Source organism: Danio rerio, chromosome 2, assembly GCF_049306965.1.
Source record: "Danio rerio strain Tuebingen ecotype United States chromosome 2, GRCz12tu, whole genome shotgun sequence".
Taxonomy (NCBI): domain Eukaryota; kingdom Metazoa; phylum Chordata; class Actinopteri; order Cypriniformes; family Danionidae; genus Danio; species Danio rerio.
In genome coordinates, this window is record NC_133177.1 from 55,590,001 (window position 1) to 55,605,073 (window position 15,073).

The following is a 15,073-nucleotide window of genomic DNA, read 5'->3' on the forward strand; positions in this document are numbered from 1 at the left end:
TGCTGGTGGTGGTGTAATGGTGTGGGGGATATTTTCTTGGCACACTTTGGGCTCATTAGTACCAATTGAGCATTGATGCTATATATGTACGTATGTACGTATGTACGTATGTATGTATTGTTGTTATTATTGATATTATTATTATTATTGTTTTTATTTTTATTTTTTTAATTATTATTAACTTATTTCCAATTATACATAAAAAAGAATCATCTACTATGAATATCAGCGTCTACCACTCCAACATTTTTAAAAATATGTTTTTGCTTTCAAAAATATAAGAAACCCATAAAAGCTTAAAACCACATGAGGGTGGGTACATGGTGTTTCTTTTTATATTTATTTAGTGGTGAACTAGAGAAATAAAGGCAGACACTATAGATGTGATTGACTGCTGAACGTGTTGTGTTTCAGCGCCCTCTGTTGGCCCACAGCTGACAGTGCTAAAGATCTCCAGCAGCTCAGTTTCTCTCAAATGGGATCCTGTTCCTTTAGAGAAACTCCACGGCTTCATCCAGCACTACAGCGTCCTGTGGAGTATAAATGGCAAAGAAAAAAGTAAGATGCTTCATTATGCAAAATAAGACGCTTTATTTTGCGTAATACCCAAATAGCAAATAGTAGAGCTGCACGATTTTGGAAAAATCGAATGTTATGTTATTTTATTTTCTGCGGTCTATGTTGCGATATAAATACAATTTGATCAGATTACTTTAATAGCTCTATTTGGAATGAAATCATTAGTTTAGATTGATTGTGATAGAATAGAACAGAATAGAATAGAATAGAATAGAATAGAATGGAATAGAATTATATAGAATAGAATAAAACAATAGAATGGAATTAAACAGAATAGAATGAAATACAATATAATGAAAAAAGAATAGAATAGCATAGAATAAAATAGAATAAAACAAAATAAAATAGAACAAAACAGAATAGAAAAAATAAATGAAATAGAATAGAATAGAATGGAATAGGACAGGACAGAACAGAACAGAATAGAATAGAATGAAATATAATAGAATGAACAATAGAATAGAATGAAATTAAATAGAATAGAATATAATGAAATAGAATATAATGAAATTGAATAGAATAAAACATAGTAAAGTAGAATAAAAAAGAACAGAATAAAATGGAATGAAATAGAATAAAATAAAATAGAATTGAATAGAACAGAATAAAACAATAGAATAGAATGAAATGAAATAGAATAGAATAGAATAGAATGAAATGAAATGAAATAGAATAGAATAAGCCAGAACAAAATAGAATAAAACAGGATAGAATAGAATGAAGTAGAATACAATACAGTAAAACAATAGATTAGAATGAAATAGACTAGAATAGAATTACAATGGAATAAAAAAGAATCTAATAGAATGAAATTAAATAGAATAGAATAGAATAGAATAAAATAGAATGTAATATAATGAAGTAGAATATACTAGAATATAATTAAACAGAATAAAATAGAATGGAATGGAATAGAATAAAACATTAAAAATGAAATAACAATGGAATAGAAAAGAATGCAATAGAAAAGAATTAGAATGGAATGAAATAGAACAAAACAGAATAAAATGGAACGAAATAGATTATAATAGAATTAAATGAAATAAAACAAAACAGAATATAATGAATTAGTATAGAATAAAATAGAATAGAATGAAATATAAAATATATTATAGAATATATATTATATAGAATATATTACAGAATTATATATATATATATATATATATATATATATATATATATATATATATATATATATATATATATAAATTGAATAAAATAGAATAAAAAAGAATTTAATTTAAATCTTCTGGCTGTGTTTAAATCTGAAGTTGAAGACAGAATTAATAGCCTGTGAAGTTTATATTATTTTTCAATTATTTTCCAAGCACGGTTTAACGTAGAGAAGATGCTTTCTCCAGCCAAGCTAACTAAATAAGGCTTTCTCCAGAAGAAATATGTTATAGGAAATACTGTGAAAAATCTCCTTGTTCTGTTAAATAAATAGCACTTTGCAAAATATTTGAAAAAGAATTAAAATTTCAAAGGGTTTATAATGTAGTCTCCAACTGTGTGTGTGTGTGTGTGTGTGTGTGTGTGTGTGTGTGTGTGTGTAGGTGAGCAGGTGGACGCTGGTGTTTGTCAGATGTCTCTGGGTGGTCTGACAGCAGGAGTGTATAATATCAGTGTAAAAGCTCACACTGCAGCAGGTGGCGCTGTCGGACCATGGCAGATGGTGGCAGTGGGTAAAACAACTGCACTTGACCTTCTGATATATTCATGCCCCGTATAAACACAATGTTATCTTTAAACGTGCGTGTGTGTTCTGTTCACAGGGCTTGAGGATGTACAAGTGATTCCCATTCTGCTGTGTGCACTTTTACTGACTTTTCTGATACTGATAATCGCAGTCTGCATGAGGGTGAAGTAAGAGAGCTCAACACATTCATTCATTCATTCATTTTCTTTTCGGCTTAGTCTCTTTATTATTCAAGGGTCACCACAGTAGAATGAACCGCCAACTTATCCAGCACATGTTTCACGCAGCGGATGCCCTTCCAGCCACAACCCAACACTGGGAAACACTCATACGTCATTCACACACATACACTATGGACAATTTAGCTTATTGAATTCACCTACAGCGCATGTCTTTTGACTTTGGGGAAACCGGAGCACCCGGAGGAAACCCATGCCAACACTGGGAGAACATGCAAACTCCACACAGAAATGTTAACTGACCCAGCCGGGACTCAAACCAGCCACCTTCTTGCTGTGAGGCGATCATCCTAACCACTGCGCCACCGTGACGCCCAGCACTTGTCTGATATTATTATTATTAGTTATTTTTTTATTTTATTTTATTTATTTATTTTTTGTTATATGGCTCTAACGGCAATATAAAATTAAAGACAAAATGATTCACCCTCCTTTAAAATTGTAATTATTTAGCAAAGAGAGAACTGTTTACTGTTTAATTGAGAGAATAACTGAGAGAATATTTCTTAAACAACGTTTTAAACATAATAGTTTTATTAACAACTTTCTTTTGTTTATAATAACTAATTTCTTCTAATATTTCATCCATTATTTTTTAAGATACTAGTATTCTGATTATATTACAATTTAAAGGCTCAACTAGGTTAATTAGGCAAGTCAATTCTTAGGGGGGCTAATAATATTGACCTTTAAAATAGTTATTTAAGAAAATAAAGAAATAAAACTGCTATTATTCCAGCCAAGCTAAAAGAAATCAGACTTTCAAATCGACATTTATCAATCAGGAAAACATGACAAACTTTTATTTTTCATTTTTACTTTGTATTATGTTTTCCCAATTTTTTAAAAAAAATAAGTTGAGACAGTATGGAAAACACAAATAAAAAATTCATGAAAGAAATTTCATTGCAGACAATATAAACAGGCAAAATTTCATGTTATGTTTGGTCAACTTCCTGTCATTTGTAAATATGCATCCTTTCCTGTCATTCAGACCTGCTACACATTCCAAAAAAAGTTGGGACAGGAGCGGTTTATGGCCAGTGATCAGATAATTTGGTTATATACTGACTTGATTTGAAACTAGTGATGTAAGCAGGTGATTGTAATTATGGTACAAAAGCAGCATCCAAAACAGGTCTAGTCCTTTATGAGCAAAGATGGGCCGATGATCACCAACAAATATGTGAGAAAATTATTGAAATGTTTAAAAACAGTGTTCCTCAAAGACAGATAGGAAGACATTTGGATATTTCAGCTTCAAAAGGTTCAAGGATTCTGAAGGAATTTCAGCGCATAAAGGACAAAGGTACAAGCCTAATCTGAAGACCTGTGATCTTCGATCTCTCATGCGGCACTGCATCAAGAATCTTCATTCCTCTTTAAGCGATATCACCACATGGACACAGGACTATTTTGGCAAAACTTTAAGTACCACAATACGTAGTTACATCCACAAATGCCAGTTAAAACTGTACTGTGCCAAAAGGAAGCCCTATGTTAACAGTGTCCAGAAGTGCTGTCGACTTATCTGGGCTCGGAAGCATCTGGGATGGACCATCATAAAGTGGAAACATGTATTGTGGTCAGATGAATCAGTATTTCAGGTATTTTGGGGGGAGAAATGGACACTGTGTGCTCCAGACGTTACCAGCAACAAGTACAAAAGCCAGGGTCTGTCAGGGTTGTGTCAGAGGCAAAGGTAACTTAGGGTGCTTTCACACCTGTGAATCGATTCAGTTGTTCTGAAACAGAGATTACAATTGTTACATTGTTGCTCTTTGCTCTTGGAGCGGTTCGCTTTCACACTGCAAAATTTCTAATCTGACCAAAAGAGCTAAAACAAGTCACGTGCGAGTAAACTCTCCTCACATTGGTCAGAGTGTCAGGGTTTATTTTGCAGCGTCCCGCTCAGCTGTCAGGAGAGGTGGTGGTTTGATGGTGATTGACAGGGTGCGCGTGCGCGACGTGTCTGAGGAGAGACGCGGTGGGGAGGGGTGAGAAGGGTGCGCGACGATGCCTAGGACCGGGAGGGAGACGCGAGATTACCGGGAGATCATCACTCGTTTGCGGGCATCCGGAGACTCGCGAAACTTCCCGCCCCACTCATAATTCTCTCTTCATATAGCCGTAAGCCTATTACATATATCCATAAAACACTGTGATATAACCGCGCTCGGATCGGATCGCTTTCTCACTGCAATCGAACTGCTCCAGGGTTCGTTTCAATCGAGCCGAGACCACCTCATTCAAGCGATCTCGGAGCGATTACTTTGGCGCGGAACAGAGCGCGATTGCCCTGTTCACATATGCCAATCGAACCGCGCTAACTGGGCAATCGAGATACGTTCCGAAACAAAAGTGTAGGTGTGAAAGCACCCTTACACTTCTGTGATTGCACCATTAATGCTGAAAAGTACATGGAGATTTGGAGCACAATATGCTGCTTTCTTTTCCAGGGATGCCCAAGCATATTTCAACAAGACAATACAAAACCACATTCTGCACATATTACAAAGTCCTGGCTGAGGAGGAAGAGGACACAGGTACTTGACTGGCCTGCCTGCCATCCTGACCTGTCTCCAATAGAGAATGTGTGGCGCATTTTGAAGCACAAAGTGCGACAATGAAGAGCCCAAACTGTTGCCCACCTTAAGACTTGTTTACAACAAGAATGGGACAAAATTACACCTGAAACACTTCATCACTTGGTGTCTTCAGTCCCTAAATGTTTTTTAAGTGTTGTGAAAAGGAACACAACATTACAAAGTCTTAAATGCTTTACTGTTCCAACTTTTTTGAAATGTGTTGCAAGAACCATAATTAAAAAACAAAAACAAAAAAACAATAATAATCATGAGAAACACATTAAATAAGGCTTGTTGTATTGTCTGCAATGAAATACAAGTCACAGTAAATTTAGAAATCACTACTTTTTTCATTTGCATTTTCCATAGTGTTGCAATGTTTTCTGATTTGGGGTTGGATATATATATATATATATATATATATATATATATATATATATAGTTAAGGTCAGAATTATTAGCTCCCCTGTTTATTTTTTTCCCTAATTTCTGTTTAACAGAGAGATTTTTTTCAACCCTTTTCTAAGCATAATGTTTTAAAAACTCATTTCTAATAACTGATTTATTTTATTTTTGCCATGATGACAGTAAATAATATTTGACTAGACATTTTTCAAGACACTTCTATGCAGCTTAAAGTGATATTTAAAGGCTTAACTAGGTTAATTAGGTTAACTAGGCAGGTTAGGGTAATTAGGCAAGTTATTGTATAACGATGTTGAGTAGATTTGTTCTATAGACAGTTGAGAAAAAAATTTAGCTTAAAGGGGCTGCTAATTTTGTCCTTAAAATGGTGATAAAAAAATTTGTAACTGCTTTTATTCTAGCCGAAATAAAACAAATAAGACTTTATCCAGAAGAAAAAATAATATTAGACATACTGTGAAAATCTCTGTTAAACATCCTTCAGGAAATATTTAAAAAAAGAAAAAAAAATTCTAATAATTCTTTGTATAAACTATTAAAATTTTTACTAATTATTTAAAATAGCTCTTTTATATATCATCACCTTGGTATTATAAGGTTCTTTCTACATTCTGAATGATTTTGAGATATTGAGCTTTAAAGTTTTTGCATTCCATATAGCAAACAGCATGCTTTTAACATTTGTTTTTTAAATAACAAGTCTTAAAATGTAAACAACGTATAAAAAACATCCCATAATGTAAATAAGTTGTAATTTAATAAGAATATGTCAATAACTCAATAATGACGAAAATGTCAGATAGAACCTTATAATTCCAAGATGACGATCTCTAATTTGACAACATTAGTGTGCTGTGTACTTACTATGCTTATGTTTTTTAGGATTAAACAGTGTTTGTGTCCGACTGTACCAGACCCTTCAAAAAGCAGCCTGTCTACCTGGTCTAAAAGCAAACCATCTCAGGTATGAAAACAATGAGCGTTCATTCTGATAAAATCCACATGTTGTCACGAGGAAGTTTGTACATCTCATAATCTATAAACAGTAAAGTGGAAGACAGTATCAAAAAAAAAAGAACAGACATGCCTGTATAATATAATAACAGTAATGAAAAAAAATTAAAATGCTGAAAAATATCACTTGTGATCTGAATATTATTATTTTTATATTATATATTTAGATAAAATGCATTTAGCAAACACTATTGTAGTGACTTACATGCCCTCGTATATTAATAAAGACAATAAAAATGTATAATCATTTATCATATTATGTGTATTTATCATTACATTTAAAATCTGTAAATGTATTAATAATAAATGGGTAGTGTAAAAATGTATTATAAAAATATTGTTATTATATTATTTATAATTAATGATTACTATTATAATTCTACTGCTGTTAATGAAGTAATTGTTTGCATAATGCATCATAAATTTGGAAATGTATTATCATTAATAAATGTATTGTGTAAAATAAATATTATTATTATTATTAACAATATGATGATAATGTCTATTATAATAATTCTACTAATAATGAATTATGTAATTATTTACTTCATGTGTTATTAATGACAAATGTATTGAGTAAATAATTATTATTAATATTTATTGTAAAAATGTATTATTAATAATATAATGATAATTACAATAATAATCCTACTGCTATTAATGAGTTGTGCAATTATTTGGATTGTGTAGCAAATATGCAAATGTATTATTAATAAATGCTTTGTGTAAATGTATTATTATTATTGTTATATATTATTACAATTATATTAATGATAAATACAATAATAATTGTTCTGTAATGTAATGTAATTATTTTCCTTATGCAATATGCAAATGGATTATAATTGAAAAATATATTGTGTAAAAAAATTAATAATGTGTAAAAATATTATTAATGTTAAGTGTAAATATTTCTAATAGCAATAGAATGATCATTACAATAATAATTCTAGTTCTATTAATTAATTAATTATATAATTATTTGCATTAGGCCAAATGGTTCATATAATATAATGCAATATGTGAAAAGATTATTATTTATAAAAGTATTGTGTAAAAATTGTATTAATGTTAAATATAATTATTAATAGTAATAGAATGACAATTACAATAATAAGTTGAGTACTGATACTTATCTAATTGTTTGCATTATGCCAAATATCTTATATAATATAATGCAATAAAAGTAAAAGTATTGTGTAAAATGTTGTAACATGTTTAAATGTTATTCAAGTTAAATTTAATTAATATGAATAATAGTATGATTTTTACAATAATAATTCTAGTACTACTAGTTAATTATGTATTATTTGCATTCTGACAAATATTTGATATAATATAATATAATATAATATAATATAATATAATATAATATAATATAATATAATATAATATATAAAATAATATAATATAATATAATGCGATACAATATAATAATATTTATATTTTTGCATGTATGTAGTGTGTTGATATTGAGATTCATTCAGTTTTCTCTTATATGTTCACCAGCATATGTTCCAGACCTCCTCCATGAGCTTCATCGTGTCTCTTGATCAGGGCTACAGTGAAAAAGACTTTGTCCCGGTCCAGGTGTTCCCCTACCACACGATTATCCACCATGACAACAAAAACACCCAATCCAACACCTACAACATCTCCCCCGAAATAACATACCTGGAGCCCAAACTCCAAAAAACATTCCCAACATTTTTCCAGAACCAGAGCTACAGCAAATCAAACCCGATCCTTCCTGCGGAATATAAACTAGAAGAGTCCACCGATCTCCTGTTTGAGTCGCTCCTGGATCATCAAAACAATCATGCACATTTATGCAGCAGTCATGCAGATTTATGCGGCTACATGCATGTTTCGCAGAGTTATGCGCCATTCGTGACTATTGTGGATCCGTACCGGATTCTGGAGCCGCATGAGCTTCCGCAGTCTCTGCAGGTTTTATCGGATGATACCAGCACGTAGTTTATCTCGCCGCAAAAACAACAGCAATAGGCTCTACGTGACTTTGACCAGCAGGGAAAACATAAGCTCTCGTATCAAACACCATCTCTGTGTGCTTTCAGATCCACAGATACACATGAGCACATGAAGGCCCCAATATACTTATGGCGAAGCTATTTTGGGCTATTTGTTTGGGGTAAACTGAGGTTTAAAATCTGCAGTGGTTAGCAAACATGCTGAGGATGGAGATTAGAAGAATATGTCAATAATATGTGTTGCAAGCTTTGCTCTCAATAACAAAAGAAACATGCAAGAAACATTTGGCAAGCTGAATATGGCAAGCTGATTTAACGTTAAATTAAAAATAAAGTGACTTAATATTGTTAGTATCAGTTAGTAAATCGATAAGCTAGTGTGGTACAAAACAGTGACAAAACTCACATTTGGAAGATATGAACTTGCAAAACTTGTCTGTCACTTGTGCTTACTTTTTTTCCACATCACCTCATAAACCCCTTTCACACAGTAATACCGTTAAATATCTGGAAAATTTATGGAATGACTTTACCGGTAATTCAAAAAAGCGATGTTCACACAGGCGAGGACTTTACGGAATTTTTCCGAAAAAATCGTTCACACATCCATTCCAAAATACCGGTAAATTCTGACATCATTAACCAGAAATGAGCTCTAAACTGCTGCGCTTGTATTTGTAAACATTTGACTACATTACAAACTCTGTGGATGGATCAGTAATCTGAACAACTTCGGTGAAAATATATAGGAACACTTTCGCCTGTCGAAATGTGTGTGTGCTGGTGCTCACAGGCTGCTTCACGGGCACACTTGACGCGTCAAGCAACTGAAGGAAGCAATGCTCAAAGGTAAACAAACAATGACTTATCATAAGCATATTATCGATAATTATTTAAACAGTTGACATTAAGAAAGAACATATAAACGTAATCTGACTAACATCTAGCAGCTAAAGGTGTCTGGATAAATATTCAAAGCCTTTTATTTTCTTGAACTACGTGGGCGGGAATAAGTCTGACTGCTCTGATTGGCTAAAGTAGACGTCTAACGTCAGAACGTTCTAGACGTGTGTGTGCTCTTTCTGGCAATCTTCTTTCTGCGTTCACACAGCGCAGCATTCCGGCAAATTACCGGTAATGTTACAACTTATTTTTCCGGAAAATAGCCAGAACGAATTTACCGATATTTTCAAAAAGGGCCTGTTCACACATACAAGGGGCTAAACTTTAGTTTCTCATTCAATCTTCTGACCAATCAAATCCTCTCTAGTATCTGACATGCCCCGCCCCCTTCAAGATGCAACTCATTTGCCTTTCATCTGATGTGCTTGAGCTCAACCACTCTCGCTAGCTATGTTTCCATCTATCTATTTTTATGCGCATAAAAAAGTGGTTGATGGAAACGCCATGATGCGCATAAATTTTGAAAAGGCGAATTCAAAAACGTATGCGCATAACTGAGTAGGATAAACTTTTTATTCGTTAAGAAAAGATGCGTATAAACTGCAATGGAAACAGTTTTACCGCACAAATTCCAGTATGCGCATTAAAAAAAGGTCATGTGATTTTGATATAAGAGATCATGTGATGATGAAAATGTTCGTGAATGGAAAAACCAGCCGGCTGAGCACAATGTAGAACATCTGAAAAGTTGTTTGGGTCATTCTAAAACACCTTAACCATTTCAGTATTAGTGTTATTAATATTATTAATGACCTCCAGAATCAGGAACGTCTGTGGTCCGCGTCTGACACACTTTAAACGCCACCACGCGTTCACTGTGTGTCAGAATTGTCTTCTGAGGCGTAAGTTATTTATTAGATGAATAAAACACATACGCAGCTTCTCCTACCGCAGCAAATTCTGTTTTTACTGTTGATATTTACTGTTGAAGCAAGTAAATTAGGAAGTGACGATTTAGTTCGCTTTGACTTGTTGGATGGAAACGTTGCTTTATTTGCACGTCTTTTATGCGATAATCCAGTTTTGCGCAAAAACTTCATTCGCATTTTTGGATGGAAACATAGCTAGTGGCAGAGCTGTGATAAAAACAAAACGCCATTGAAGGGAAGGAGCTATGTTTTTAATCAAGGGGAGGAAATGTGACCTTTAAAGGTGACATTAGATGCCCATTTTACACAAGTTGTTATGATTCTTTAGGCTTTTGATGAAAACTAACCTTGGTTAAATTTCTTAATGTTAAAAACGTATAAACATGATTGTAGCTTAGTTTTATAAGTTATAACTAACCGAAAGATGTTGTCATTACATATTGGTCATACAGTGCAGTATTTAACGGATACATTCTAGTGAACAAGTATCTACAGTAATAGTGGTGTAATGGATCACAAATCTCACGATTCTTGTTTTTGTAGTCACGGATGGGATCATTTTTCGGATCAACCAAAAAGGGGTGGAGACCAGGCCCGTGCAGAGATCGTCCAAAGGGCATGAGCAGGATAAATTTTTGAAAGAGCGTGGGGGGGGGGGGATGCGCGCGTACTGAAGAGCGGTGTTATTGCGCGAGTACTGATCAGCTGTGTTGTCGCGCGCGTACTCAAGAGCGGTGTTGTCGCGCGCCTACTGAAGGGCGGGACCGAAGGTGTGCCGCATCGCGGGGGCACTTTTGATCATTTTGGAAGCGCACTTTCTATCCAAGACTAAAAAGGGCATGTGCACTGCACAGGTTGAGCCCTATGTGTGCACGTGCCTGGTGGAGACAAATGTCATTTGCTTTCCATTTATTACAGAAGCAGTACTGCAAGACACTTTTGGATTTGACAAACAGAACTTAGATCCTGTAATTGTATTAATAATAAAATTAAGAAATAATCAGCTGAATAAAAATAAATTGTAAAATATTCAGTACTGTGAATAATTCACTGTTACTATACTGTTGCTGACAACGCTAAATGCAGAAATCTAACAGTATCATTTGTACAACCCATATTTATCTTTAGTCTCATTTTCAGTAAATGATGCAGTTATTCACTCATAAAACTTTATGTTTCATTGCTAGATGTATAATTCTTGAAGAATTATTCAGTAACATATTTGTAATGGCTGGTTGTCGCCACCTATTGGTCAAATAATGTAATTGCTGCCCACAACTTTCATTTTTGAGCGTCAAGTTACATGCATATGACGGTGATTTTAATCTTTACCATAAACATCAGTGGTTTTATCCAAATTATAAAGTGTTCTTCCCGTACTTTTGTGTTATTTGACTGTTTGTAACTTCATAACTAACTCAAAAGACTAAAGACTGAATCTCTTTCTAGATTTTTGTGTTTTTCTAATAGATTTGAGTGCAGCGATTGAATAGATTAATAAACATGTGCAAGTCACCATCATTTATAATTTACGTTGCGTGGGTGTTGAGATCCTGATCTTTTAATGATTAATTGTGCAGCTTACACTGAATGCATTAATGCAGGCTAAGCAAGTAGTGACAGAAAACACCTTTAATAACCTAAGGAACCCATCACATCCTGAATAACGCACCACAACTTCTTCCGTCATCATTTCTGTTTAACGGAGAGAAGATTTTTTTCAACACATTTTTAAACATAATAGTTTTAATAGCTCATTTCTAATAACTGATTTATTTTATCTTTGGCATGATGACAGTAAATAATATTTGACTAGATGTTTTTCAGGAAACTTCTATGCAGCTTAAAGTGACATTTAAGGCTTAACTGGGTTAATAACTATAGAATATTGTATAATGATGGTTTGTTCTGTAGACTTTCGAACAAAAAAAAAGCTTAAAGGGCCTAATAATTTTGTCCTTAAAATGGTGTTTAAAAATTAAAACTTTTATTAGGCTTTCATTCTAGCCAAAATAAAACAAACAAGACTTTCTCCAGAAGAAAAAATATAAGACATACTGTGAAAATTTTCCTGCTGTTAATTATCATTTGGGAAAAATTAAAAAAGGGGGGGGCTAATAATTCTGACTTCGACTGTATGTGATTTAAATGACGCAAAAGGTGATTTTTTTTTTTGCAATCAATACAAATTTAGGATTAACCTACAAGTACAAAAAAGTATTAATCTGCAGGTCACGTGCACTCCGAACTGTGGGTTGTGATCTGTATAAATCACGGATCAACCGTGATCTGTTACACCACTAGTACCTAATGAATGTACTAGTAAAAGACAGGATATTCAGTAGCTTTGATCATGTTACATATTAAATGTTATTAGGCTTGCCATAGACAGCAGCTGATGAAAGACATATGAATATGTTCGCACAACCTCACAACACATTTATTTATTCAGTACTTTATTTACAGTATTCAACACAAAAACAGTGCTGGTGTTGATTGGAATTTTACCTTAAGTACTCTGCAGTCATGTTTTACCTGCATCAGACCTCAATGGACTGGATAAGTAGATGATTTTCACTTTAAAGAAGCCTCATACTGTACTTATTGCGTAATCCAAACCAACCAATGGGAGCTCAAAGGTGTTGGCCTGTCTGAGCAAACTTTTTTAGAAGGTTTTCTTTGGCAAACGGACAACTTTGTTTGATCTGTTTTGTTTTCAGATGACGTATTTGAACAGTTTGTTCTTCCTATTTCAGGCCTTGTGGCTGGTTTGGATTTTTTAATGGGCAGATTCAAGAGTGTGTTGCTCTGATCAACGCTAATGTAGCAGTTCACTTTTTCTCAGCCTTTTATTATTATTTTTTATCATACAGTACCTCACCAAGGACACCACGCGGGTCATTTCCAAGCGACGCCTCTCACAAAGCCAAACTGCAAGCGGAAAAAACTTGCCAGATGGGAAAATTGCACTTGTTACATGGAAACTTGGCTAATATCATTTCTAAGATAAGACAGAAATGTTTTACTGTTAATGTCTATTTGTATTGTGATATAGTTTCCCAGTACTGGGCTGTGGCTAGAAGGGCAACCACTGTGAAAATGTATGCCAGAATAGTTGGCAGTTCATTCCACTGTGGCGAGCCCTGATAAATAAGGGAGTAAGCATGAATGAATGAATGTTTTGTGTTAGTTTTGTATTCTGGATATTTGGTTTTAAGTGTTAAGACTTTAAGTATTGGACATTAGAGATTGAAAACCCTCAAGCCTGTTTTAATGCATTACAAATAGTTCCTGACAGCACAAAACATTTGCTTTGCTGGACTGGTTATATCAGGGGTGTCCAAACTCTGTCCTGGAGGGCCGGAGTCCTGCAGATTTTAGCTCCAACTTGCCTCAACACACCTGGAAGGATGTTTCTAGAAAGCCTAGTTAGAGCTTGGTTAGCTAGCCCAGGTGTGTCTGATTGGGGTTGAAACTAAACTTTGCTGGACACCGGCCCTCCAGGAACGAGTTTTGACATGGCTGGGTTACATTACTCTGCTGAAAAATCCAGCTTAAACCAGCCTAGGCTGGTTGGCTGGTTTTAGCTGGTTGACCAGCCTGGTTTTAGAGGGGTTTTGGCCATTTCCAGGCAGGTTTCCAGCCATTTCCAGCCTGGTCTTAGCTGGTCAGGCTGGAAACTTACCAGCCAAATCCAGCTAAAACCAGCTTGACCAGCCTAGTTTAAGCTGGATATAGCTGGTTTTGGCTGGACTCCCAGCTTAGCTAGGCTGGTCAAGCTGGTTTTAGCTGGTCATCTCCCAGCCTGACCAGCTGAGACCAGGCTGGAAATGGCTGGAAACCAGCCTGGAAGTGGCCAAAACCCCTCTAAAACCAACCTGGTCGACCAGCTAAAACCAGCCAACCAGCCTAGGCTGGTTTAAGCTGTTTTTTTCAGCAGGGTTTGATTCTTCTTGGACTTTAAATTGTTTAACTTAATATGAACAATTTTTCTGTTTATTGTTGTGTGTTCCTGTTGTCACCTGTGTTTTATTCTGTGCTGGGTTTCAGGTTCCTCTGTAGTTTTGTAAGAATTGTATGTCAGCAGGTTTGTAAGTCAGAGCTATCTGGTTTTCACTGTCTAACTTAATTCTTAACTGGTTTTGCTAACTGGCTTTGTAAATAAGACAAAATCCAAAGCTGGTTTTCAATGGCTTTCATTGCTTAATACTACTGTAACCAGTTTTAGATATCAGACAGAACCCAGTGATGCTGGTTTTGGAAGTCAGACTGAGTTCTGTGCTAACTGATTTTCAATGCTTGACAGAAATCCATGCTAACTCAATGCTAACTGGTTTGTGATATCAGGCAACTCAATGCTAACTGGTTTGGGATATCAGGCAACTCAATGCTAACTGGTTTTGGATATTACTCAATTCAAAGCTTACTGGTTTTGGATACGCTAACCTGATTTCACCAAGTAGGACATGTTGCTGGATAAACATCTATGTGGATCCTGGACAAATATTCGAATCAGTCAATCAGAAGAGGGATTCATTAAGGGTTTATGTTAAGTTTAGGTTTACGCCCATTCACATGGATTAGGTTAGGTTTATGCACTTCTACGTGATTGTTATCCAACTATTATTCCCCTCTGATATTGGGAATAATTTACAGTTATGGTTGGGTTTGCTTTAAAAACATGACGTGCGTTTTGAATATC

General features: G+C 34.5%; 1 protein-coding gene across 3 annotated transcripts in view; it reads left to right on the forward strand.

Annotated features, from left to right (window-relative positions):
- The window catches only part of LOC101884669 (interleukin-6 receptor subunit beta), a 52,257-nt gene extending 37,704 nt beyond the window's left edge, over positions 1-14,553 (forward strand). Inside the window, exons 11-16 of one of the 3 annotated variants that reach the window (XR_012394845.1) lie at positions 415-558; positions 2,139-2,267; positions 2,358-2,448; positions 6,417-6,498; positions 8,058-9,388; positions 10,915-11,750. Coding sequence is in view for 2 of the 3 variants with exons in the window: in XM_073931389.1 (XP_073787490.1) it covers positions 415-558; positions 2,139-2,267; positions 2,358-2,448; positions 6,417-6,498; positions 8,058-8,525 (914 nt within the window). In the remaining variant the exon portion in view is untranslated. Of the gene's footprint in view, positions 1-414; positions 559-2,138; positions 2,268-2,357; positions 2,449-3,514; positions 5,340-6,416; positions 6,499-8,057 lie in introns of those variants that run through there. The other 2 variants (XM_073931389.1, XM_073931396.1) reach the window with 2 other exon arrangements.
- The last annotated feature ends 520 nt before the right edge of the window (positions 14,554-15,073 follow it).